Raw genomic sequence first — 25,209 nt, 5'->3', positions numbered from 1 at the left:
AACCTACATGAACAATGCATTCGGAAAGTATTCGGGCCCCTTCACCCTTTGCACATTTTGTTACGTTAGTCTTATACTAAAATGTTTTTTCCTTCGTCAATCTCACAAAGTGAAAACAGGTTTTGAAACTTTTGCACATTTATAAAAAAAAATAAAAAACAGAAATAACTTATTTACATAAAGTATTCAGACCTTTTGCTATGATACTCGAAATTGAGCTCAGGTGCATCCTGTTTCCATTGATCAGTCTTGAGATGTTTCTACAACTTGTTTGGAGTCCAACTATTCAATTGATTGGACATGATTTGGAAAGGCACACACCTGTCTATAGAAGCTCCCACAGTTGACAGTGTCTGTCAAAGCAAAAACCAAGCCATGAGTTGAAAGGAATTGTCCGTTGAGATCGGAGACAGGATTGTGTCGAGGCACAGCTCTGGGGAAGGGTACCAAAACATTTCTGAAGCATTGAAGGTCCCCAAGGACACAGTGGCCTCCATCATTCTTAAATGGAAGAACTTGGGAACCACCAAGACTCTTCCTAGAGCTGGTCACCCAGCCAAACTGAGCAATCGGGGGAGAAAGGCCTTGGTCAGGGAGGTGACTAAGAACCCAATTTTCACTCTGACAGAGCTCCAGAGTTCCTTTGTGGAGATGGGAGAACCTTCCAGAATGACAACCATCTATGCAGCACTCCACCAATCAGGCCTTTATGGTAGAGTGGCCAGACGGAAGCCACTCCTCAGTAAAAGGCACATGACAGCCCGCTTGGAGTTTGCCAAAAGGCACCTAAAGGACTCTCAGACCAGGAGAAACAAGGTTCTCTGGTTTGATGAAACCTAGATTGAACTCTTTGGCCTGAATGTCAAGCGTCATGTCTGGAGGAAACCAGGCACCGCTCATCACCAGGCCAATACCATCCCTACGGTGGAGAGTGGTGGTAGTATCATGCAGTGGGGATGTTTTTCAGCGGCAGGGACTGGGAGACTAGTTAGGCTCGAAAGATGAATGGAGCAAAGTACCGAGATCCTTGACGAAAACCTGCTCCAGAGCTCTCAGGACCTTAGACTGGGCAAAGGTTCACCTTCCAACAGGATAACGACCCTAAGCACACAGCCAAGACAACGCAGGCGTGGCTTCGGTACAAGTCTCTGAATGTCCATAAGTGGCCCAGCCAGAGCCTGGACTTGAACCCGAATCGAACATCTCAGGAGAGACATGAAAATAGCTGTGCAGTGATGCTCCCCATCGAACCTGACAGAGCTTGAGAGGATCTGCAGAGAAAAATGCAGAGAAAAATGGGAGAAACTTTCCAAATACAGGTGTGCCAAGCTTGTAGCATCATACCCAAGAAGACTCGATGCTGTAATAGCTGCCAAAGGTGCTTCAACAAAGTTCTGAGTAAAGGGTCTGAATACTTATGTAAATGTCATATTTCAGTGTTTAATTTTTAATACATTTGCAAAAATGTCTAAACCTGTTTTTGCTTTGCCATTATTGTGTGTAGATTGATGAGTGGAGAATTGTTTCAACCCATTTTAGAATAAGGCTGTAAAATAACAATGTGGAAAAAGTGAAGTGGTCTGAATACTTCCCGAAGTCACTGTATGTTGGATCCAGTTTTAAAGTGGAAATACCAATTTCTTAAGCCCTGTGTTTAACTAGCTAATTCATTACAATACACATGCCTACTTTGGGTGAGCTTTATCTCAATAGATATCCACCCATAAGCTTAAATAGAAAGGCCACTATTATAGCCATGGGAAGAGCCAGTTAGTATGACTGTAGTTACATGGAAAGAAGTGTGGTATGTTTCATCATGAACATTCATTCATAAAGCGATGATAAGAAGGTTAGTTTTATCTACTGGTACCGGTTGAGGACATATCTGACAGATGAGTCAATATTTCCTGAAGAGGGAGGCAGGGCCAAGTATAGTTCCTTGGCAGACGTCCACTTTCCTGGAGCACTTTAATGCTGACCTCAAGGTACCGCTGCAGCTTGCAGGACTGCTCTCTTCCTGTCACCAAGCCTCCTGTCAGAGAGAGGTCAACCTTCACAGTTATGATATAAGCACCGCCAAGCATGTAGAGACAATTTCAAGAATGGAAGGGACACCTGCTAGATAGGACTTGGACATCCATGTGCTCTAACTATCAAAGAATATAATTACAGAATATAAATAACACAACAGACTAGACCATAATATATTTATAATACAATACAATTGAGTAGAATAGAACAAAAGTTACAAGAAATGACCAAACAGGCAGACAGACCTTTGATAGCCATTAAAGATGACGCTCTACATACATGCAGTAGGCTGTTGATCTAGTGTCACCCACACACTCATTTCACATGGAACAACGTGGTTTAGGTTGTGGCCTTGCCCACGTTCCACCGCTAGGGGGGGTACTGTTTGCTAATGTTTCCACCTAAATGTTTTCATCCTCTTGAAGTGTGGTCCCGTGACTAATTTCATTTGAATTTGAGCACAAACCTCTAGATGTTTCCTGTTTCGAGCTACCCCTCCACTGAAGCTCGGAGTGGATGGTAGAAAGTACACGCTTTACCGTTGAGTACGTTTCCCATAGTTGAGTCAAACTCACCGGATTTTGTCCTCGTTTTTTACCGACACATTCATTTGCCTTCAGCGCGACACGTCATTGGAGTTAGTTGGAGGTATGTTTACACGTATACTTTTCTGAAATGTTGTCGTACAAGATGTCTATGCAACTCACCGAATATCATTGCCTCAATATCGTTGTGCCATCTACAGCCCTAAAGCTGTTAAATGGTGTCATTACGTAACTTTATTCAGTTAGAAATATATGTTCAGTAACAGCAACTTACAGGACCTGGTTTCCCAAAAGCATCGTAAGGCTAAGTTCTTGAGATGCTTTTAAGAAACCGAGCCCAGCGCTGTCTCTTTACCTAACGTTTTTCAACTAACAAACACTTTGTTAAAGTCCTGGGTGTATTCATTACACACACGTGATCTTAACGGACTTTCCTAGTTAATTTAAAGGTTCAATAAAAAATTACGCCGATTCTGTTGCAAAAAGTTTTTTAAACGAAAGTAAACGGAGAGGGACCGAACAAACTCTGCAACTGTTTGGACTAATAATTATACCCCTATTCTTTCCAGTCTGTCTGTTCATGGAACACCCAGATGTCTTCAACGTGAAAACATCTGTGTGTAACGTTACTTTTCCACTTGTCAATGCAGTGTTCCCTGTTGAGATTGAGACTTCACTCTTGTTATGACTGTATGTAGGCTCAAATGTAACAACTAGTAAGTCTAAATGTCATTGTATTCAACATTCTGGCCTCTAAGGAACGTTAACACGATTTTGCAGGCATTCGTTTCAGGCTGTATATACCGATGACTTGTGTATTACAGCCTGATTAATCCGAGTTTTGCCTAACCAGCAGTCCAGTCCAGACGCCTCAGTCCTCACCCATTAACAAACACAACACTGTCTGGCTGGTCACAGCCGGCAGATGAACCAACAACCATAATACACAGAGACAAACTCACATTATGTCTCATAAAGCTCTACTTCTCAGGATTGGGAATTATGGCTGTAAACGGCACCACTGAGCACTAACAGACCAGAACTTGATGAGTAAAACTATTTGAACACTGCAGCATTTTAAATCTGCAAATAGGCCAAAAAGTTGAATGATGAATATCTCTGAAAATCTATAACTGACGTTGGTGTATTGGGACTGGCGGATCTACCACACAGCAGTCATTTTAGGGTGTGCTTCCTACTTGAGCCCCCCCCCATTCAATATAATGTTGTAGTTTACTGTTATGGTTTGTTATTTTCAGACAGACCAGGCAAACAGGAAATACAATACCAGTTTAAATGTCATTGTTTTCCCCATTCTGGCTTGTAGGGAACATTTACACGATTTTGCAGGCATTTGTTTTAGGCTGTATATACCGATGAATTGTATATTACAGCCTGGTTAATCAGACTGGTTAGGCTCACGCTAGGCTAGTCTCACACCTCCCTTTTTTGAGAGAAACCTTTCATTATCAATTCCTCCCTGGGAGAGGATGTTTGTCTATTGTAGATTAGTGTCTCGTTGCTAATTTCTAGCCCACAGGCTAACGGTAGTCGGCGCTTTAGAAATAATCCATACTGTTGCATAACAAATAGCCTAGATCTCTCACCAATTAAACAACCCGTAGGTCTGTCTGTAAAACATACTATTGTGCCATGGCCATCCTTTCATACCAGCAGAGAAGAGGACACCCCTGGTTAGGTAGGCTATGTCCCCCAATGTCTACACAGCTTACTGACTGGGTTCATGCCACGCCTGGTTGCTCTTTCACTTCTGTTTATCAAGAGTTTCCTGACCTCTCGGTCTAACCGCTGACAAGATACGGTGTGCTGCTGAGACTCCTACAAATGATGCCGTTCAGATTGTTCAACATCCTCAGAGGATGTCCAGAACGCAAGGATGTGTGTGTCTGAACAAACCTGGAAGAGGAGGGTTATTTCTGATAGCAATACATTTGAGCTTGTCAGCACAAGTTAATTCAAGCCCAGTGTTGTAACAAAGTGCACAACATCTGGCAATCAGTGAATGTGTTTTTGTTGTAGAATGTGAGGATTCATTTTCTTTTTGATGTATTTATTTAGTGACCTAAATCCCCTGAACACAAACTTGGGCTGAAGTCTGATTTTTTTTCCCCCTATGTGATCATGTGTATCACTGTAATATGGGTTTGAGGTTGCGGATTCATCAAGAATATTAATCAAGAATATTCTGCATTCCAAATGAAGGAGTATGCTATAGATTAGACTGCGGGTAGTTTATTTCTCTTTTGAACAAAAGTATTTCTGTTATGTTAAAAAGCGGATTCTGCCTGGTGACCCGCAGTCATTTTGCCAGGCTTGCATAGATGTGAATTTGAATTGAGTTTGCAACTGACGATCCCTGCACTTGTGCATTTTAACAGGCTTTCTCCCTTGATGTCGTTACTACTACGTGAGTTGAATTAGATCTCTCGAGTCGGGACATTCAGTACAGCACAGTTAAACTAACTCTACCAGCGTGTTATAGCCTACACCGAGCACACAATGCCAGGGCCTGAAAGAAATGACTTAACATGCTAGCTGACCTCACTCGGAAACAAAGGCACAGTCACAGCGTCGCGCCACCAAACAAAGAGCTTTGTTTCTAACAAGATAACAGACATGACGCAATCAGCATGTAAACGTTAACAAATCTGAACACGAATAAGGTCTTCAAGATGACTTCCATATAGGCTACTATGACCTTTGTAGAGAGTGGTCTCTATAATGCCCCTCTTCCTGTCTTGGTGGTCCCACTGGGCAGCTTCCTAAAGGTCTCTTACTAGCCTGTGCACCTTCCGCTGACCCTTTGAAGTTTATCTATAAATACCTCCAGTCCTCCACACTCTGACAGGAGCCAGGGAGAATGTCACAGACCCAGCGTGTGTGTGTGGGCAGCGAGAGAGACAGTGTGTGTGGTGAGAGGGTGGGTTAGGTGCGATGGAGAGTGGGTGGGGGTGTGTGGTGCGAGAGGGAGGATGTGTGTATGTGTGGGAAGGGAGGGTGGGTGTGGGAAGGGTGGGGGGTAGTTTTTTTGGGGTGGGGTGTTTTTTTGGGGGCGAGCGGGATGGAGTGTTTGTATGTATGGGTGGGGGGTGTTTTTGGGGGGGCATGAGGGATGGAGGGTTTATATGTGTGGGTGGGTGAATTTGGCGACGTGGGAGTGGGGTGGGTGTGGGAAGGGAGGGTGTGTGTGGGGCGAGAGCAGGGTGGTAGGTGGGTGAGTGTGTGTGTGTGTGTGGTGAGAGGGAGGAGTGGGGCGAGAGGGTGTGTGGGGAGGGGGAGTGGGGCAAGAGGGTGTGAGTGGGGGCGGGAGGGTGGTGGTGGGAGAGTGTGGGGGATTGGGTGAGAGGGGGAGTAGGGAAGAGGGTGGGTGTGAGTGGGGTGGCGAGCTAGGGAGGGTGGATGTGTGGTGAGAGGGAGGTTGGTGGGAGGGAGGGAGGGTGTGTATGTATGTGTAGGGGGAGTGGGGCGAGAGGTTGTGTGGGGAGTGGGTGGGAGGGAGGGAGAGGGGGAGGTGTGGAGGGAGAGGGTGGGTGGGAGGGGGAGGTGTGGGGCGAGAGGTAATAAGAGGGGAGAAGGAGGTCATGCAGCTCTGGGTCTGCCTATTGGGGGAGAGAGGGTGAGGTAGGAAGGGATTGTAGGCATGTGGGGAAGAGGAGAGGTGAAAATGTGGAGATGAGATGAAGTGAGGTGGTGGATAATAGTGAGGGAAAGAATTTGAACAGGTCATAGTGGCTGTATAGGCCAAGTAGCAAGTGAGAAACTGAAGGGGAGTGTAACAGGGGGAGGCCTGGCAGGGTAGCCTAATGTCTGTCTGCCCAGGATGAGATGAGCCTGCTGTTGATGTTGCTGCTCACTGACCCCAGTGTGGTTTCTTCTCTGCCACGCTAGCAGCTAGAACCACCAGCTCCCTCCATAACTGCTGAGGATCCATTTGACAGTGCTCTGCAATCAGCTCCACACAGGATCAATGTGTGGGGGCTAAGCTTGGGGTTTATTCAGGTGGTTGAAACGTTAAGAGGGTTGTAAGGTAGAAATGTAACATGATAGAGCAGGTATGCTCATTCTCTTATATGGAATTTAGAGCAGTATCCCTTCTCTAGAGTAAATTTCTATCTATAGTCTAATCACTCTCATCTCTTGTACACAGCAGTGAACCAGGATGGGGATGGTCCAGTCATCAATGTGAGCTCTGTCCAGGACCGGACGCTGTGTAGGAGTGCTGAGGGGCTTGACCTGTAGACCCTTAAACCTCTGAACTCTGACCGCTCCAGCTCAGGATGGAGGAGCAGTCCAGCTGCCCCAATGTCAGCATTCCCTGCTGCCCCAATGTCAGCATTCCCTGCTACAACGAGCAGAGGGACAAGAAGAAGCGCTACACTGTAAGTAGTGAGTTTAGTACACTCCCAGTTGGAATTAGATAAAATGTTGCGGCCCGCCCGCCTTGGGGGGAAAATAACCCTTGGTTTCACAGCAAAAACTTGAATTTTTCAAACACATTTTTTTTGTCTCATTATTTTAGTCAATTACAAAACTTAATTTAAGAAAAGTACAAAATGCCTAAAGATTACTTTTCAACATTGCCTCCTCCCGAGCTTTCTCATTACTTAGAAAAATGTAACAGAGGGACCTACCAAATGCCCCTTTTCAAGATGGCGCTAGCAGTCATGTGAGTGCTAGCAAGCTACCAACTGGAACATTAAGCTGGCCAGATCACAGCTCAGGTCAGAGGTCAAGCCCCTCAGATGAAGCAGATGCTAAACTACAGGACTGTTTTGCTAGCACAGACTGGAATATGTTCTGGGATTTTTCAGATGGCATTGAGGAGTACACCACATCAGTCACTGGCTTTATCAATAAGTGCATCGAGGACCTCGTCCCCACAGTGACTGTACGTACATACCCCAACCAGAAGCCATGGATTACAGGCAACATTCGCACTGAGCTACAGGGTAGATCTGCCGCTTTCTAGGAGCGGGACTCTAACCCGGAAGCTTATAAGAAATCCCAATATGCCCTCCGACGAACTATCAAGCAAGAAAAGCGTCAATACAGGACTAAGATCGAATCGTACTACACCGGCTACGAAGCTTGTTGGATGTGGCAGGGCTTGTAAACTATTACAGACTACAAAGGGAAGCATAGTCGAGAGCTGCCCAGTGACACGAGCCTACCAGACAAGCGAAATTACTTCTATGCTCGCTTCGAGGCAATTAACACTGAAACATGCATGAGAACATCAGCTGTTCCAGATGACTGTGTGATCACGCCCTCCGCAGCCGATGTCAGTAAGACCTTTAAACAGGTCAATATTCACAAGGCCGCTGGGATAGCCGGATTACCAGGATGTGTACTCCGAGCATGCGCTGACCAACATGACAAGTGTCTTCACTGACATTTTCAACATGTCCCTGATTGAGTCTGTAATACCAACATGTTTCAAGCAGACCACCATAGTCCCTGTGCCCAAGAACACTAAGGTAACCTGCCTAAATGACTACCGACCTGTAGCACTCACGTCTGTAGCCATGAATTGCTTTGAAAGGCTGGTCATGGATCACATCAACACCATTATCCCAGAAACACTAGACCCACTCTAATTTGGATACAGATCCACAGATGATGCAATATCTATTGCACTCCACACTGCCTTTTCCCACCTGGACAAAAGGAACAACTATGTGAGAATGCTATTCATTGACTACAGCTCAGCGCTCATCACTAAGCTAAGGACCCTGGGACTAAACACCTCCCTCTGCAACTGGATCCTGGACTTCCTGACGTGCCGCCCCCAGGTGGTAAGGGTAGGTATTAACACATCAGCTACGCTAATCCTCAACACGGGCCCCTCAGGGGTGCGTGCTCAGTCCCTTCCTGTACTCCCTGTTCACTCATAACTGCACAACCCCAACACCATCAAGTTTGCTGATGACACAACAGTGGTAGGCCTCATCACTGACAACGATGAGACAGCCTAGAGGGAGGAGGTCAAGAGACCTGACTGTGTGGTGCCAGGATAACAACCTCTCCCTCAATGTGATCAAGACCAAGGAGATGATTGGAATACAGGAAAAGGAGGACAGAGCACGCCCCCATTCTTATCAACGGGGCTGTAGTGGAGCAGGTTGAGAGCTTCAAGTTCCTTGGCGTCCACATCACCAACAAACTAACATGGTCCAAGCACACCAAGACCATTGTGTTGAGGGCACAGCAAAACATATTCCCCCTCAGGAGACTGAAAAGATTTGGCATGGGTCCTCAGATCCTCAAAAGGTTCTACAGCTGCACCATCGAGAGCATCCTAACAGGTATGGCATCTGCTCGGTCTTCGACCGCAAGGCACTGCAGAGGGTAGTGCGTATGGCCCAGTACATCACCGGGGCCAAGCTTCCTGCCATCCAGGACCTCTATACCAGGCGGTGTCAGAGGAAGGCCCTAAAAATCGTCAGACTCCAGCCACCCTACTCATAGGCTGTTCTCTCAGCTTTCGCACAGCAAGCAGTACTGGTGCGCCAAGTCTTGGTCAACGAGGCTTCTAAACAGCTTCTACCCCCAAGCCAGAAGACTCATGAACAGCTAATCAAATGGCTACCCAGACTATTTGCACCCCCACCCCCCACCCCACCCCCGCTGTTATCATTTACTTTAATAACTCTACCTGCATGTACATAATTACCTCAGCACCAGTGACTACACTAAACAAGTTAAATGTCTGTGGAAAACATAGCTATGTGTTGCCTACTTGAACACTGTATCCTCACAATTTTCCACTCTCCCACCGGGGAGGCAGGATAGCCAAGTGGTTAGAGCGTTGGACTAGTAACTGGAAGGTTGCAAGTTCAAACCCCGGAGCTGACAAGGTACATATCTGTCATTCTGCCCTGAACAGGCAGTTAACCCACTGTTCCTAGGCCGTCATTGAAAATAAGAATTTGTTCTTAACTGACTTGCCTAGTTAAATAAAGGTAAAATAAATAAACACCGAATATCCTGAAGCCACAGGGTTCTTCTCGCAGGCTTAATTTCCCTACGTGGGAGATTTGTGAACCTTAGGTTAGAATTTCTGACCTGGTTACATGGCAATTTTTCTGCATTTGTTTTGTTATTTCTGTATAGAAAAAGTATTTGATCCCCTGCTGATTTTGTACATTTGCCCACTGACAAATAAATTATCACTATAATTTTAAGGGTAGGTTTATTTGAACAGAATAACAACAAAATCCAGAAAAACGCATGTTGAAAATTTTATACATTTATTTGCATTTTAATGAGGGAAATATTTGACCCCTCTGCAAAACATGACTTAGTACTTGGTGGCAAAACCCTTGTTGGCAATCAGAGGTCAGACGTTTCTTGTAGTTTTCACACATCTCGGGAGGGATGTTGTCCCACTCCTCTTTGCAGATCTTCTCCAAGTCATTAAGGTTTCGAGGCTGACATTTGGCAACTCGAACCTTCAACTCCCTCCACATATTTTCTATGGGATTAAGGTCTGGAGCCTGGCTAGGCCACTCCAGGACCTTAATGTGCTTCTTCTTGAGACACTCCTTTGTTGCCTTGGCCGTGTGTTTTGGGTCATTGTCATGCTGGAATACCCATCCACGACCCATTTTCAATGCCCTGGCTGAGGGAAGGAGGTTCTCACCCAAGATTTGAGGTCACCGTCCCTTTGACGTCCCTTTGACGCGGTGAAGTTGTCCTGTCCCCTTAGCTGAAAAACACCCCAAACGATAATGTTTCCACCTCTATGTTTGATGGTGGGGATGGTGTTCTTGGGGTCATAGGCAGCATTCCTCCTCCAAACACGGCGAGTTGAGTTGATGCCAAAGAGCTCCATTTTGGTCTCATCTGACCACAACACTTTCACCCAGTTGTCCTCGGAATCATTCAGATGTTCATTGGCAAACTTCAGACGGGCATGTATATGTGCTTTCTTGAGAAGGGTGACCTTGCGGGCGCTGCAGGATTTCAGTCCTTCACGGCGTAGTGTGTTACCAATTGTTTTCTTGGTGACTATGGTCCCAGCTGCCTTGAGATCATTGACAAGATCCTCCCCTGTAGTTCTGGGCTGATTCCTCACTGTTCTCATGATCATTGCAACTCCATGAGGTGAGATCTTGCATGGCGCCCCAGGCAGAGGGAGATTGACAGTTCTTTTGTGTTTCTTCCATTTGCGAATAATCGTACCAACTGTTGTCAGCTTCTCACCAAGCTGCTTGGCGATGGTCTTGTAGCCCATTCCAGCCTTGTGTAGGTCTACAATCTTGTCCCTGACATCCTTGGAGAGCTCTTTGGTCTTGGCCATGGTGGAGAGTTTGGAATCTGATTGATTGATTGCTTCTGTGGACAGGTGTCTTTTATACAGTTAACAAGCTGAGATTAGGAGCACTCCCTTTAAAAGTGTGCTACTAATCTCAGTCAAATACTTATTTCCCTCATTAAAATGCAAATCAATTTATAAAATTTTTGACATGTGTTTTTCTGGATTTTTTTGTTATTCTGTCTCTCACTGTTCAAATAAACCTATCATTAAAATTATAGACTGACCATTTCTTTGTCAGTGGGCAAACGTACAAAATCAGCAGGGGATCAAATACTTTTTTTCCCCTCACTGTATTCTGACAAAATGCTGTGATATTTTTGTTTGTGGTGGTGTTGAGACAAGTTGAAGTTCGATAGCCAAAGTCTATGCCCCTTCGTCGGTCAACGGTACTACTCATAGTAGGAGTGGACACTATGGATGGGATTCTTTAACGAAGTTTGTTGTCATTCAACGTGAGTCGACTATACACATTTTAACTTGACAAATACTGCACCAAACATCTTAGTTAGATGTAAAATTGTGCGACTAAGACCTCTTCTGCAAAAACGTCAATGATTTAAAGATATCTTGATTTATCTTAGATTAATTCAGACTATTTTGAGGAACTGTACACTGGTTATGTTGCTTCGGTGTTTGAAGAGGGACAAACAGTAATATTACTGCTTTTTTTCTTCTCTGTTTTTCAACCAAAGGTCTTTTTAAAGGGAGTATGCGAGGTACAAACTTTTGCTTCGCCTAGCCGAGTTCTGCTAGGAGCAAGACAAACCTAGTATGGGGATGCTTTTATAGTGTTGTTATGGCAACAGCTGTTCAACAGGCTGTATAGCAGACTGCATTATTACAGTGTCAATAGAAAGTAGGGCATCATGTCTTTTTGTCTAGATTTATACTAAAATGTGTTTTCCCCCCCACATTTGTCCAGGTTTACAAAGTGATGGTCAATGTAGGAAGACATGAGTGGTTTGTCTTCAGGCGATACGCAGAGTTTGACAAGCTCTACAACACAGTAAGTGGAATTACTTTTTTTTTTAATCCATCTTCGGAGGACAAATATATATTTTATAGCTTTTCTGCTACATGGAAGTGTCCCTGTGTAACAAATACGTGTTGTAATAAGACTGCAGGCTTCCTTTCTTACTAAACCATTTCATCAGACCACAGCTGACTAAACTGGGCCAAGTTCGGTTTTTATCAAAACAGAATCCCTTATCAAAACAGAATCCCTTATCAAAACAGAATCCCTTGTCAAAACAGAATCTCTTATCAAAACAGAATCCCTTGCCTTATCAGATGTTTTAACATTGAAGGTCTTAGCTTTTTTTTTTAAATGTAAAGTGTTAGCTCTTTATTTTTATAATTTTTTTGACTCGAGGTGAAACCTGCGGAGTTGATGTTGTAATACGTGTTAATGACATTTCACACGTTATATTACTCACCGTATTTAGACACTATTACTGTGGATTTGTGTATAGTTGACATTTCGAAAATCAGGTAATTCAACTCTCATGGTTGGGGTAGAGATGGAGAGTAATTTTGGTCCCCATGACATACCTATCCTCATCTTTGATATAATCTGATTTCTGTCTTTTTTTTTTTTGTGCAGTTGAGGAAACAGTTTCCATCTTTGAACTTGAAAATCCCACCCAAGAGAATATTTGGGGACAACTTTGACCCAGGTGACATATTGATTAATCTGACACTGTCTGGTAAAAGTACCTGTAACTGCACTCAATGTTTTTAGTAGATCAGAAATGAATACATGCCCCTCTGTTCTCCTCTGTACTTGAGCCCAGTATTTTTTTATTTTAAATGTTTAACAAATTAGATCATGTACACATGACAAACTGGATTATGGATAATATGAAACTAAACCAGAACAACTAAGTGATTTTGTGTCTAGAACTTGTCTTTCATTTGTGAATACAGGGTCAATATTAAATATACTATTTATAACATTTTCCATTTCTTTTAGAGTTTATCAAGCAAAGAAGAACAGGTTTACATGAGTTCATTCAGAGACTGGTCTCACATCCTCAGCTCAGAAACCAGTAAGTATTCTACAACTGACTTTACGGTAAATTAATTTAAAAAACGACCCGATTTATTGCACTGTACTCAGATGGTTTGACAAATCAATCTGTATCCAAGGTCAGGTTAGCGTTTTCTTCCCTAATGGGTATGGTTAGGATCTGGGGATGATCGGCTGATCCTAGGTCTGTGACAAAGGGAGGATCTAACCCTGTTTTATGGCAGTATCTCCTAACCCAGTGATGTTTAACATGGAGTCTGAAAGCAGCGCTTTTCTAACAGCTGTGGCTTTGTGTGTGTCTGTCAGACCCCTAACATGTGACCTCTCTCTCGCCAACGATCTGACAGGCCTGATGTCAGAGCATTCCTGCAGATGGACAAATCTCAAAACTTCTCAGACCCATCAGAAGACGAAGATGACAAGGTAGGTGATGACAGGACAGTATGATATGACAGGAGATATGACTCTTTCAAAGATTGAGCGGTCATGTCTTTCAAATGAAGAAATGTTGACCAACATCTCTGCTCTGATACAGCACGAATGAATACTTGAAGTATTCTGTGTTGGATATTGTATTTTCAATGTGGGATCATTGATTCCATTATACAACTGTAATAATGCAGCAGATTCGTATATTGCATTATCAGCATTGTCATTCGGTACAGTATGTGTAGTTCAAACCCCTTGAGACTTCTGGCAGAATAAAGGTTTAGATCCTATGGCCTCACTTTTTAACCTGCGTTAAACCTGTGTTTTTAACAGATAATCTGTTCCATCTCTGTTTTACAGAACGGCTCTACCTCCAGAAATATTAACCTGGGACCGTCTGGAAATCCACAGTAGGTTATAGTCTCACATTAAATTGAGGCCTGCAGATATTTCTGTTTTACCTGTGAAAATGTGTGTGCTTTCTGGATGTCTTTTTCCTCCAAGTAACCTTTGCAGGCCTTGTCATAGCCATTCATTTGTTCTAAAAATATATTTCTAGATACTTTTGTTTGCCAACCTTTTTTTGTTTTCCACATTTCAGTGCAAAGCCCACAGACTTTGACTTTCTCAAAGTCATTGGAAAAGGGAGCTTTGGAAAGGTATGTGATTATGTATAATACAGTGCAATACGCAGGGTTGCAAAAAAAACTTTCAATAAATACCCTGCTTTTCCAGATATCCTGGTTGAATGATTCTGGTATTCCTGCTTATTTCCTCCTGATTCTGGAATTCTCCAAACAGGATTTCAGGAAAACCAGGGATTTTATTGAAAGTTTTGCAACTCTAATATTATAGCCGTTATAATGTCTTGGTCATTCTTGTCAAACTCATTCCAGAGGGCCTAGTATCTGCGGGTTTTCGCTCCTCCCTTGGACTTGTTTAATGAATTAAGGTTACTAATTAGTAAGGAACTCTCCTCACCTGGTTGTCTAGGTCTTAATTGAAAGGAAAAACCAAAAACCTGCAGACACTAGGCCCTTCGTGGAATGAGTTTGACACCTCTGGTCTTGGGTCTTGAAGTAGGTCACTCAAAAGAGAATCACAGCAACACAGTGGCAGCGTAGCCTAGTGGTTAGAGCGTTGGACTAGTAACCGGAAGGTTGCAAGTTCAAACCCCCCCGTTCTGCCCCTGAACAGGCAGTTAACCCACTGTGCCTAGGCCGTCATTGAAAATAAGAATTTGTTCTTAACTGACTTGCCTGGTTAAATAAAGGTTAAAAAAAACAATGAATATTGAAAGGATCAGGTATTTAGTTTTGTCTTTCCAGTGTAGTAACGAAAATATTTACTTTGTCTATTATTAGATTGCCTTTCTATTTGAGAAGTGATAGTCTTACAGTTCTGGATTTCCACTGCCTCATTGTTTGTACCGTATTGTCCCTGCTATGGTAACTGGGTGAGTTTAACAGCGAGTCCACCATGCTGTCTCTTCTCGCCCGCGTGAAGGTTCTCCTTGCTAAGCGGAAACTGGACGGAAAGTATTACGCAATCAAGGTCCTGCAGAAAAGGGTCATCCTCAACAGGAGAGAGGTAATTTATTCCAGAGTATTATTGAATTGGACATGTTTCTTATTCTGTTTCTCGATGTTGGGTATGTTATTTGTACGTTCACCCCAATAGTAAAATGTTTCCTGTTTCCAACAGCAAAAACACATCATGGCGGAGCGCAATGTGCTACTGAAGAACATGAAACACCCTTTCCTGGTTGGCTTGCATTATTCCTTCCAGACGACTGACAAGTTGTACTTCGTCTTGGATTTTGTCAACGGGGGAGAAGTGAGTAGTTTCACTGTTATTCATAATAGACACACTGAGTCACTGAGGTGAAAACACAGGAAACCTGCTAAAAAGCCCTGGGATATGAGCCCTGACCTGAGGGCAAGGACCCTTTATAAACGTTGGGGCTGGTTCCATAGACCCAGATTAAATAGAATTTACATTGAACGTTTATAGACAGTTCATACACTATCCAAACATAATCTGTTGCGATCCACTCCCAAACCACCATTTGAGAAGCACTGGTTTAAGCTATACTCGTTTTAAGCTATACTTGTTTTAGCTATGTAGTAGGTGTTGATAAACTCATACATTTCAAAGCTCAACGCCTCCTTTTTAAAAAAAGGAACTGTGCAGTTGGTGAGAGCTGAATTTCCACATTTGAATAAATGCCTCCTGACCACTAGTGCAGTGTTGGCCAATTGAACTCTTGTAAAAATATTTATTTGCATTTTTACACATACCATTCTGGGACTGTCAAAAAGAGCCAAAACCAAGAGTGGTTCAGACAATATGGAAGGTTTGTAATGTTTCTCTAACATTGGTATAATGGCAAGTCTGTAAAAATATTTTGACTGTATTGAAATACTACAGATATCTTTACAAAAAGCTACAGAGGCCTATGGATATTCCAGATCTGAAGGCTATGTGCCTTAGCTAACGTCTCTGATTACCGTTGTCATCAGTATGTGCTTTAGCTGGGGGGAACTATGCTAGATATCTCCTCCTAAATCACAGAATCTGGGAACTGGCAGTGCAGTGAAACTACACATGGTGTTTTTCCAGGGAGCTGAGGCTAATCTCGTAGCTCATGTCATGTTGATGCAAGTATTCAGGCACTCAGTTAATCCCCTCAACGTGCGGCTTGAGACAATTGTAATAGTGATGTGGAATTTGCAGACGGGGCAGGAACTTTGACCCATGGCTGTGTGTCATGACTCGGCTACAATTGTTAGCAACCTGGGCTAAATATTGTGGAAATACAGTGCCCTCCACTAATATTGCCACCCATTGGTAAATATTAGCAAAATGTACTGTTAAAAAATATATTTGTCTATCCTCTTGGTCTTTCATTTTTTTTTTTTTTAAATCTAACCTTTAATTAAAGTAAAATAATTAAAAGAAAAAAATAAATTCTTATAAATATTTTTGTCAAAGGTGTGTCACAATTATTGGCACCTGTTCATTCAATACTTTGTGCCAAGATAACAGCTCTGTGTCTTCTCCTGTAATAAGGTTGGAGAACACATGGCAAGGGATCTTTCCTCCATACAGAATCTCTTCAGATTCCGAGGTCCACGTTTTCTGTGGGGTTTAGGTCCGGACTGGGATGGCTATGGTAATACCTTGATTCTGTGGACTGTGAACAGTTTTTGTATTGATTTTGAGGTGTGCTTTGGATCATTGTCCTGCTGGAAGATACAACCACGGCCCAGTTTAATCTTCCTAGCAGAGGCAGGTTTTGATTTAATATTTGCTGGTACTTGATGGAGTACATGATACCATGTATCCTAACAAGTTGTCCAGGGCCTTTGGAAGAAAAACAGCGCCACGACATCAAAGTTCCACCACCATACTTCACAGTGACGATGAGGTGCTTTTCTGCATGGCTATCTTTCTGTCTACACCATGTTTGTTTCCAAAAAGCTCTATTTTGGTCTCATCTGAACATAGAACCCGGTCCCATTGAAAGTTCCAGTAATGTTTGGCAAACTGTAGGCTTGAGTTTGTTGTTTGACAGCAAAGGCTTTTTTATGGCAACCCTCCCAAACTACTTGAGGTTATGTAGGTGGTCATTTCTAGGGGTGCCAATAATTGTGGCACACGTTTGGGAGGAAAATATTGTTTTCATGTATTTTTTTCAATCATGTTAAGGTTTGATTTTTGAATGAAAGACCAAGAGGATAATTGAATTTGTAATTAACCTTTTATTTAACTAGGCAAGTCAGTTAAGAACACATTTTTATTTCCAATGACGGCCTACCGGGATCAGTGGGTTAACTGCCTTGTTCAGGGGCAGATTGACAGATTTTTACCTTGTCAGCCCGGGGATTCGATCCAGCAACATTTCGGTTACTGGCCCAACGCTCTAACCACAGCAAAGACATTTTTTTCACAGCCCGTTTTTCTCATATTTACTAAGGCGCCAAAATGAGTGGTGGGAACTGTATCACGTCATGCTCCTATTAGTTCACCATGTCCTTTGGAACTGTCTCACGTCATGCTCCTGTTAGTTCACCATGTCCTTTGGAACTGTCTCACGTCATGCTCCTATTAGTTTACCATGTCCTTTGGAACTGTCTCACGTCATGCTCCTGTTAGTTCCAAAGGACATGGTGAACTGTCTCACGTCATGCTCCTGTTAGTTCACCATGTCCTTTGGAACTGTCTCACGTCATGCTCCTATTAGTTCACCATGTCCTTTGGAACTGTCTCACGTCATGCTCCTGTTAGTTCACCATGTCCTTTGGAACTGTCTCACGTCATGCTCCTGTTAGTTCACCATGTCCTTTGGAACTGTCTCACGTCATGCTCCTATTAGTTTACCATGTCCTTTGGAACTGTCTCACGTCATGCTCCTGTTAGTTCCAAAGGACATGGTGAACTGTCTCACGTCATGCTCCTGTTAGTTCACCATGTCCTTTGGAACTGTCTCACGTCATGCTCCTGTTAGTTCACCATGTCCTTTGGAACTGTCTCACGTCATGCTCCTGTTAGTTCACCATGTCCTTTGGAACTGTCTCACGTCATGCTCCTGTTAGTTCACCATGTCCTTTGGAACTGTCTCACGTCATGCTCCTGTTAGTTCACCATGTCCTTTGGAACTGTCTCACTGTCCTCTATGATTCCAGCTCTTCTTCCATCTTCAAAAAGAACAGACTTTTCCGGAACCCAGAGCCAAGTTCTACATCGCAGAAATGGCAAGCGCACTGGGCTATCTGCATTCTCTTAATATAGTTTACAGGTACGTGGGTTGTTTGTGTGTATGTAACAATGTTTGTGGGCTTTCACTCAACAGGCTAACAGACCCAGGTTCAAATCCAGTTTGTGTTACAAAGGCCCAGTTGTCATTGCTCTGGTACACCAGCTGGCTGCTGGAGGTCTGTAGTAGAGAATTTTCCTATGCCTGTAAAACACAGTTTTCCACAATAACTATCCTGAATGAGCAGTGCATGCAACACACCCTTTTCAATTATTGGGAAAAGTCCCATTTCTAATGGCATCTTATGGGAAATTCCTGGATCTTTGTGAACATTTTGAAGTGTTCCTATTTAAAGCCGTCCACTGTAGTAATTTTCATTAAGTCAAACGTCACGGTTGCACGTGTATAATCATACATTAATTGACATGTGAGGGCAATTTTCCCTTAACAAGTACCTCAAGCCATCCACTCTGCCTGTGGTTTCAGTTTAGTGTAATGCTGGTTCTGTTAATCATGTACATTGTAATCAACTGGATCATGTCTGGATGCAAATCACTAAGATTAAATAACCCCTCTTTTCATTATTTGATTGTTTTGATACCCTCTTGCTGTTCAATTGGCCACTTTCCCAGAAGTAGTAAGACAATAGCCATTGTAATCCATTAAGCACAATTCTATTATCCAATAACAGTGACTTTGGATAATGAATGTTCATGAGATGTATTTTTTTCACAGGGATTTGAAGCCAGAAAATATCCTTCTCGACTCTGAAGTAAGTGTGACATCCTAACTCTGTTTGCAGTGCGTAAGTAGTCCGTTCTATGTGTAGTAGCTTAGGGCTGTGTTCATTACAACCTGCACTAGCAAAACTTATGCAGGCTGTTTGTTTACAAACAGCTGTTCACATACAAATGTGTCTTGAAACTGGAAGCATCCTCCCATGGCTGTAGTCTACCTTGTATTTTTACATTACCCCAAATAATTCTGCAATTCAATTTAACCTCCGTTAAAAGTTGTACTTTAGTAAAGCCCTTACTAAGTGTTTACTACAAGTCAGTGGAACAAATTATGAGATGTGAATTTGAATGTACCAAACAAACCAATCCAAGCATCTGTGGTGAAAACAAGCATCTGTGGTGAAGCCTAATCCTTCACCAGCTGACATCTGTCACGAACGGCAATTTCACTTTCAGTTTAAGTAGAGAATGCTTGTGATTTGATTGTGTTTTACTCGTTCCTGACCGGCCTTATTGAGAAAGTGAGGAAATTTGTAAGTGGGCTACTCTGTCCAAAATTCCACAATGACAATCGATTATTTAGTACTGACTGAGGATAATGGGCCATCTGTGTGGCGAACCGTGTTTAAAATGTTCCCCGTCTCCCCTTCTTTAAAGGGACATATAGTTTTGACTGACTTCGGGTTGTGCAAGGAAGGCATTTCCCAAGCCGAGACGACAAGCACATTTTGTGGGACACCCGAGGTAACATTAAGCGTTTAGTACTGTCTAATGCCACGTGTTCTTTTTACTGCCGTGTGGTTCACATCACAATTTAGTGTCAAGTCACTAATTATTAACAGAGGAAATTGTACATAATGAAAATGAAGAGGGAGGCATGAAAGTGGTTAATAACTTGACATGCCTTTCTCCATTTTAAGTGCCGTACGTATAGAATGGGCTTGAGTAATGTTTTCCAGGGCAGTGTATGTAATAAGAACCTTTTCATCTCTAGAATAGGGTTGCAAAGCTACCAGTAATTTACCAAAGTTACCTGACTCTATGGCAATCTATAGTAACTCGGGTAATATATACTTGAATAACTTTTTTTTAAATAATGTATTTATACTGTATTCATTTTCTATATCGGTGTCCATGAGTTTCTTGTAGATAAACTATATGGTTCCAGAGAAAACAGCCTAATTAATAAAGGAAAAGCATCTAATCAATGAATGCATTATTTTCTATTCACTCTGCAAATCTTTAAACTATTGACTTTTTTCACAACTGCCACCAATTTTACACCAAAACATTTACAACCGACATGTTAAATACATGAATAAATATGAAGGATATTTCCTTCAGGAACTCTGGTGAAATCCTTTTTTGTGCACCTATTTAACATGTCTGTTGTAAATGTTTTGGTCGAAAACTGGTCGCAGTTGTGAAAACTGACTTCCGGGTTAAGCGAGCAGTGTGTCAAGAAGCTGTGCAAGGTTGTGTTTTGGCTCTTGACCTTCACCTCTCCCGAGTAGCAGCGATGGGACAAGACTGTAACTACCAATTGGGGGGGTAAAAAGTACAAAAAATAAAGTATATATTACCTGAGTTACTATAGATTGAAATCCTTTTCCAGCTGACTCATCTAGACACATCTCTCATGAATGGCAGTGTCATTTTCAGTTTGTTAAGTAGAGAATGCTTGTGATTTGATTGTTTTACTCGTTCCTGACCGGCCTTATTGAGAAAGTGAGGAAATTTGTAAGTGGTCTACTCTGTCCAAAATTCCACAATGACGATAGATTATTTAGTACTGACTGAGGATAATGGGCCATCTGTGTGGCAAAACGTTTTCAAAATGTTATTAAACACTGGTATTCACTAAGTTGATGGTTTATATTTCAGATCATTCTGTTTTATTTGAATATATTCTTATTTGATTATTTTATATATCTTACATGTGATAAGGGCCCTTCCTTTGCAACCCTAGTCTAGACCACTGTTCTAGATTGAGACTAAATAGGCCAGTTAATGCTAATGTGTGTAACTCTGTCCTCTCCCCAGTACCTAGCTCCAGAGGTCCTGAGGAAACAACCGTATGACAACACAGTGGACTGGTGGTGTCTGGGATCAGTGCTCTATGAAATGCTCTTTGGCCTGGTGAGTTACTGTTGTAGACAATGAAAACCGGAACAACATTTACTGTCTGTGCACCCTTGACATGCTGCCTGATCACACGCTGCCCTTACGCTAATACAGCTGTCTCCCCTCTGTTCCACAGCCTCCGTTCTACAGCAGAGACACCCATGAGATGTATGACAACATCCTTCACAAGCCCCTGAGGATGCGTCCCGGAGCGTCAAACACGGCCTGGTCCCTCCTGCAGGCTCTACTGGAGAAGGACGGCACACACAGACTGGGCTCCAGAGATGATTTTGTGAGTGGTCAGCGTCAGTCTCACAACTGTGACTAGTGTATTGCCATAGCTGATGGCATCTGACTCCCTCTGGTGGAGAAATATTGTCATGACAAGGAGTTGCTCAATAGCTGCAGTGTTCATTTCTCCTGGGCAGATGGATTGCATTACACCACTTATCAGTATGAAGTAAATAACATTTGCCTCGGTCATTCTAGAACCTAAACATGAATTATATTCTATATTTTTTTCAGAATGAGATCAAAGCGCACTACTTCTTCTCAGAGATCAACTGGGATGACCTGGAACAGAGGAAGGTTCCACCTCCATTCACTCCCAATGTGGTAAATGTTCTCAGGATTATATCTGATTCTGATCACACAGATGTAAGACACCAGACCACAGGCATGAATGAACTGAATGTTGTTTCTTTCCCCCTATTTTGCAGAATTCTCCTCATGACATCACAAACTTTGATCCAGAATTCACAGGCGAGACTGTTACGAACTCTGTGTGCTATACTGAAGATTCCATAGTCAACGCCATCGTGATGGAGGCTGACGATGCCTTCCTAGGTTTCTCCTATGCACCACCCTCAGATGACTCCTTTCTATGAAAGACTCGCTGTGAGTCCCTGCCCCAGAGTTCTGTGAAATTGCCTTAACTCCGTGTTCTTCCATCATGGTCCTGTTGATCCACAGGGTATGCAGGCTTTTGTTCCAACCCAGTAGAGCTTGTCGATTTAGTTTAATCATGTGTGTTAGCGCTGGGCTGGAAGGAAGGCCTGCCCACCCTGCTGGTCTCCAGGATCAGGACTGAAGAACAGTGCCTTAACCTGTCCAGATTCTTTTGAATAAAAGGGAATTCCTACTGTGGATGAACCTGTAAAGCGAGCAGAAGTTGTGATCAGACAGCACTTATGAATATGGTTTGGGCTGCAGTGTGTCAAGAAATCTTTATTTTTACCTAATTATATTTATATAACAATATATTTTTAAGAAATGTAGGCCATCTTTCTTGACAAGTATTGTTTGTTGGGTTATGTTGATCCACAAAAAAGTGGTGTCAATGTTGGTCCTTTTGGTTTGAAGAAAAGATAAACATTCAGTGTCTTTTCAGGATGGGATGGGTAAAACTAATCCCCAAAATAAAATCCAAGTTTAGAACTAGAATCCTTCATTAAAACAATACCAAGGCATTGTGCTCTCCACTTCTCTCTACAAAGCTGCGGGATGGTGCTGGAGAAATGTAACCGCTTGCAAATTCATAGACAGCTATGGATACAAGGACTGACCATCCATGATATCAAATGTATAGTTTTGAGGCTATACAGTGTTTTTTACATTTACATTGTTTACACACTTATTTTGTGTTCTAACGGGTACAACAGGTGAACTAAGCTCATGAGGCATTCGTGAGTTATATTCTTCAATAATCAATGGGTATATACATTGAGTGGACAAAGCATTAGGAACATCTGCTCTTTCCATTACAAACTGACCAGGTGAATCAAGTTGAAAGCTATGATCTCTTATTGAGGTCACTTGTTAAAATCCACTTAAATCAGTGTAGAGGAAGGGGAGGAGACAGGTTAAAAAATGATTTTTGGGCCTCGAGACAATTGAGACATGGATTGTGTGCCATTCAGAGGGTGAATTGGCAAGATAAAATATTTAAGTGCCTTTTGAACGGGGTACGGTAGTAGGTGCCAGGCGGACCGGTTTGAGTAGTGTCAATAACTACAACGCTACTGGGTTTTTCACGCTCAACTGTTTTCCGTGTGTATCAAGAATGGTCCACCACCCAAAGGACATCCAGACAACTTTACACGACTGTGGGAAGTGTTGGAGTCAATGTGGGCCAGCATCCCTGTGGAACACTTTTGACACCTTGTAGTGTCCATGTCTTGATGAATTGAGGCTGTTCTGAGGGGAAAAGGTGGTGCAAAACAGTATTAGGAAGGTGTTCTTAATTGATTATTGAAGAATATAACTCACGAATGCCTCATGAGCTTAGTTCACCTGTTGTACCCGTTAGAACCCAAAATAAGTATGGAGCAACTAAGGATTCTAGCTTTAAAAGTGTAAGTGAGGAATGAAACTTCCTCAATCATTTCTGTTCCACTTTAAAAACAGACTGTGGCCTTAATGAAATTACAGTGAACATATTATATTCTCTCAGAAGAACAGCTGAAAGGAATTGTGTTTTGTCTCTTCTCTCTTTAAAAGATGGCTTATCTTAGTTCATTTTTTTTCTCAATGGGGGAATACTTGAGAGGTCACTGAATAGAGTCTTGTGTTGACAAAGGTCATTTCAGTTCATATTTTGATGAAGTTCATAGACCTTTTCTGTGATTGCTCCATCCATGACTTTACCTTGCAAACAGATGCTGAGCTGATGCTGAGCTGCTGAGCCATCTGATTGCTTTCTAGCTATGTTGGTTGCTTGCCTGTCTGTATTATAGCTTACATCTCTTAATCTTGCTTTAAAAATATTACTCAAATCCTCAACCACCATCATTTGGGGTTTTCACACAATTTCTAGGTAGTGAGTGTGGTCAACAGTCCTCATTGTTCAATATAATGCTTTAGATGAGAAGTCCTGTACACAAAATAAGAATGAAACAACTATGTAGTGTGTTTTAGGATGTACAGTGTATTCGGACGCCTTGACTTTTTCCACATTTTGTTATATTACAGCCTTATTATAAAATTGATTAAATAAAAAATACCCCATAATAGCAAAGCAAAAACAAATTTTGTTTTGTTGACATTTTTGCAAATGTATTAAAAATAAATAAACAGAAGTATTCTGACCCTTTGCTATGACTCAAAATTGAGCTTAGGTGCATCCTGTTTCCATTCATCATCCTTGAGCTGTTTCTACATTGGAGTCCACTTGTGGTAAATTGAATTGTTTGGACATGATTTGGAAAGGCACACACCTGTCTTTATAAGGTGCCACAGTTGACAGTGCTTGTCAGTAGAAACCAAGCCGTGAGGTTAAAGAAATTGTCCATAGAGCTCTGAGACGGTTGTATCGAGGCACAGATCTGGGGAAGGGTACCAAAACATGTCTGCAGCATTGAAGGTCCCCAAGAACACAGTGGCCTCCATCATTCTTAAATGGAAGAAGTTTGGAACCAAGACTCTTCCTAGAACTGGCTGCCCAGTCAAACTGAGCAATCAGGGGAGAAGGGCCTTGGTCAGGGAGGTGACCAAGAACCCGATGTTCACTCAAAGAGTTTTAATCCATTTTAGAATAAGGCTGTAATGTAACAGAATGTGGAAAAAGTCAATGGGCCTGAATACTTTCTGAATGCCCTGTATATGGAGATGGGGGACTTGGCTGGTTGTCTTGTCTGTACTTTACAGACGCGCGCAGTTATGTTCAGGTGGCCGGCGGCTGCGACTGTCAGGTGCAGGTCCCGTGCTAGCTACTGAGGTCTCTGTGGCTGAAAGCTGTAGGTAACTGGCTTAGCTAGTTTGTCAGTAACAGAACATTTCAAATGTTCTCCTATTGAAAGAGTCCGTTTTGTCTTTAGACATTAGTGGAGCTCTTCAACTTGCTGAAGACTGCAAACCATTCAATGTAAGTTTAGTGGTAGGCTAGCCATCGAGAGCTTTCAATGAGCCGTCAGTGTGGTCCAGAGGAGGTAACCTAGGCAACCCTGTATCCACGGGAATGTGATGACGTGAGAAGCAGACCTTCATAGATGACATAAATAACTGATGGTTATATCTGTCCAATTTGATTTAGCTATATATTATAAAGTCAACTAATATCACCCAAATTCATATTCCCTTCAGATCCCTAGCAGAGTGAGGCTGTGTGTCTGTTCTGTATCAGTGTGAACCCTTGTGACCTAATGGAACTGGATCCTAGATTGGGTGACTGTGCTCCGTGACCCCTCAAAGCTACGGCACTATCTCAGTAAGTCCAA

General features: G+C 42.6%; 1 protein-coding gene across 2 annotated transcripts; it reads left to right on the top strand.

Moving 5' to 3' along the window:
- The first annotated feature begins 2,445 nt into the window (after nt 1–2,445).
- On the top strand, nt 2,446–25,199 carry LOC112234075 (serine/threonine-protein kinase Sgk3). 2 transcript variants are annotated; one of them, XM_024402062.2, is made up of 18 exons: nt 2,446–2,679; nt 6,745–6,976; nt 11,840–11,923; nt 12,521–12,593; nt 12,890–12,965; nt 13,294–13,369; nt 13,736–13,785; nt 13,977–14,034; nt 14,882–14,965; nt 15,080–15,211; nt 18,064–18,176; nt 18,870–18,906; nt 19,529–19,615; nt 20,915–21,010; nt 21,132–21,287; nt 21,521–21,610; nt 21,715–21,892; nt 25,076–25,199. In XM_024402062.2, the coding sequence occupies exons 2-17, from the start codon at nt 6,875–6,877 to the stop codon at nt 21,880–21,882; spliced, it is 1,482 nt and encodes a 493-aa protein (XP_024257830.1). In that variant the 5' UTR covers nt 2,446–2,679; nt 6,745–6,874; the 3' UTR covers nt 21,883–21,892; nt 25,076–25,199. The 2 variants fall into 2 exon arrangements, with proteins under 2 accessions (XP_024257830.1, XP_024257831.1); XM_024402063.2 differs by lacking the exons at nt 2,446–2,679; nt 6,745–6,976 and adding an exon at nt 11,157–11,369.
- The last annotated feature ends 10 nt before the right edge of the window (nt 25,200–25,209 follow it).

Source organism: Oncorhynchus tshawytscha, linkage group LG16 (assembly GCF_018296145.1).
Source record: "Oncorhynchus tshawytscha isolate Ot180627B linkage group LG16, Otsh_v2.0, whole genome shotgun sequence".
NCBI classification, from domain to species: Eukaryota; Metazoa; Chordata; class Actinopteri; order Salmoniformes; family Salmonidae; genus Oncorhynchus; species Oncorhynchus tshawytscha.
The sequence above is the reverse complement of the archived record's forward strand: the minus strand, read 5'-3'. Positions and strand labels throughout refer to the sequence as shown.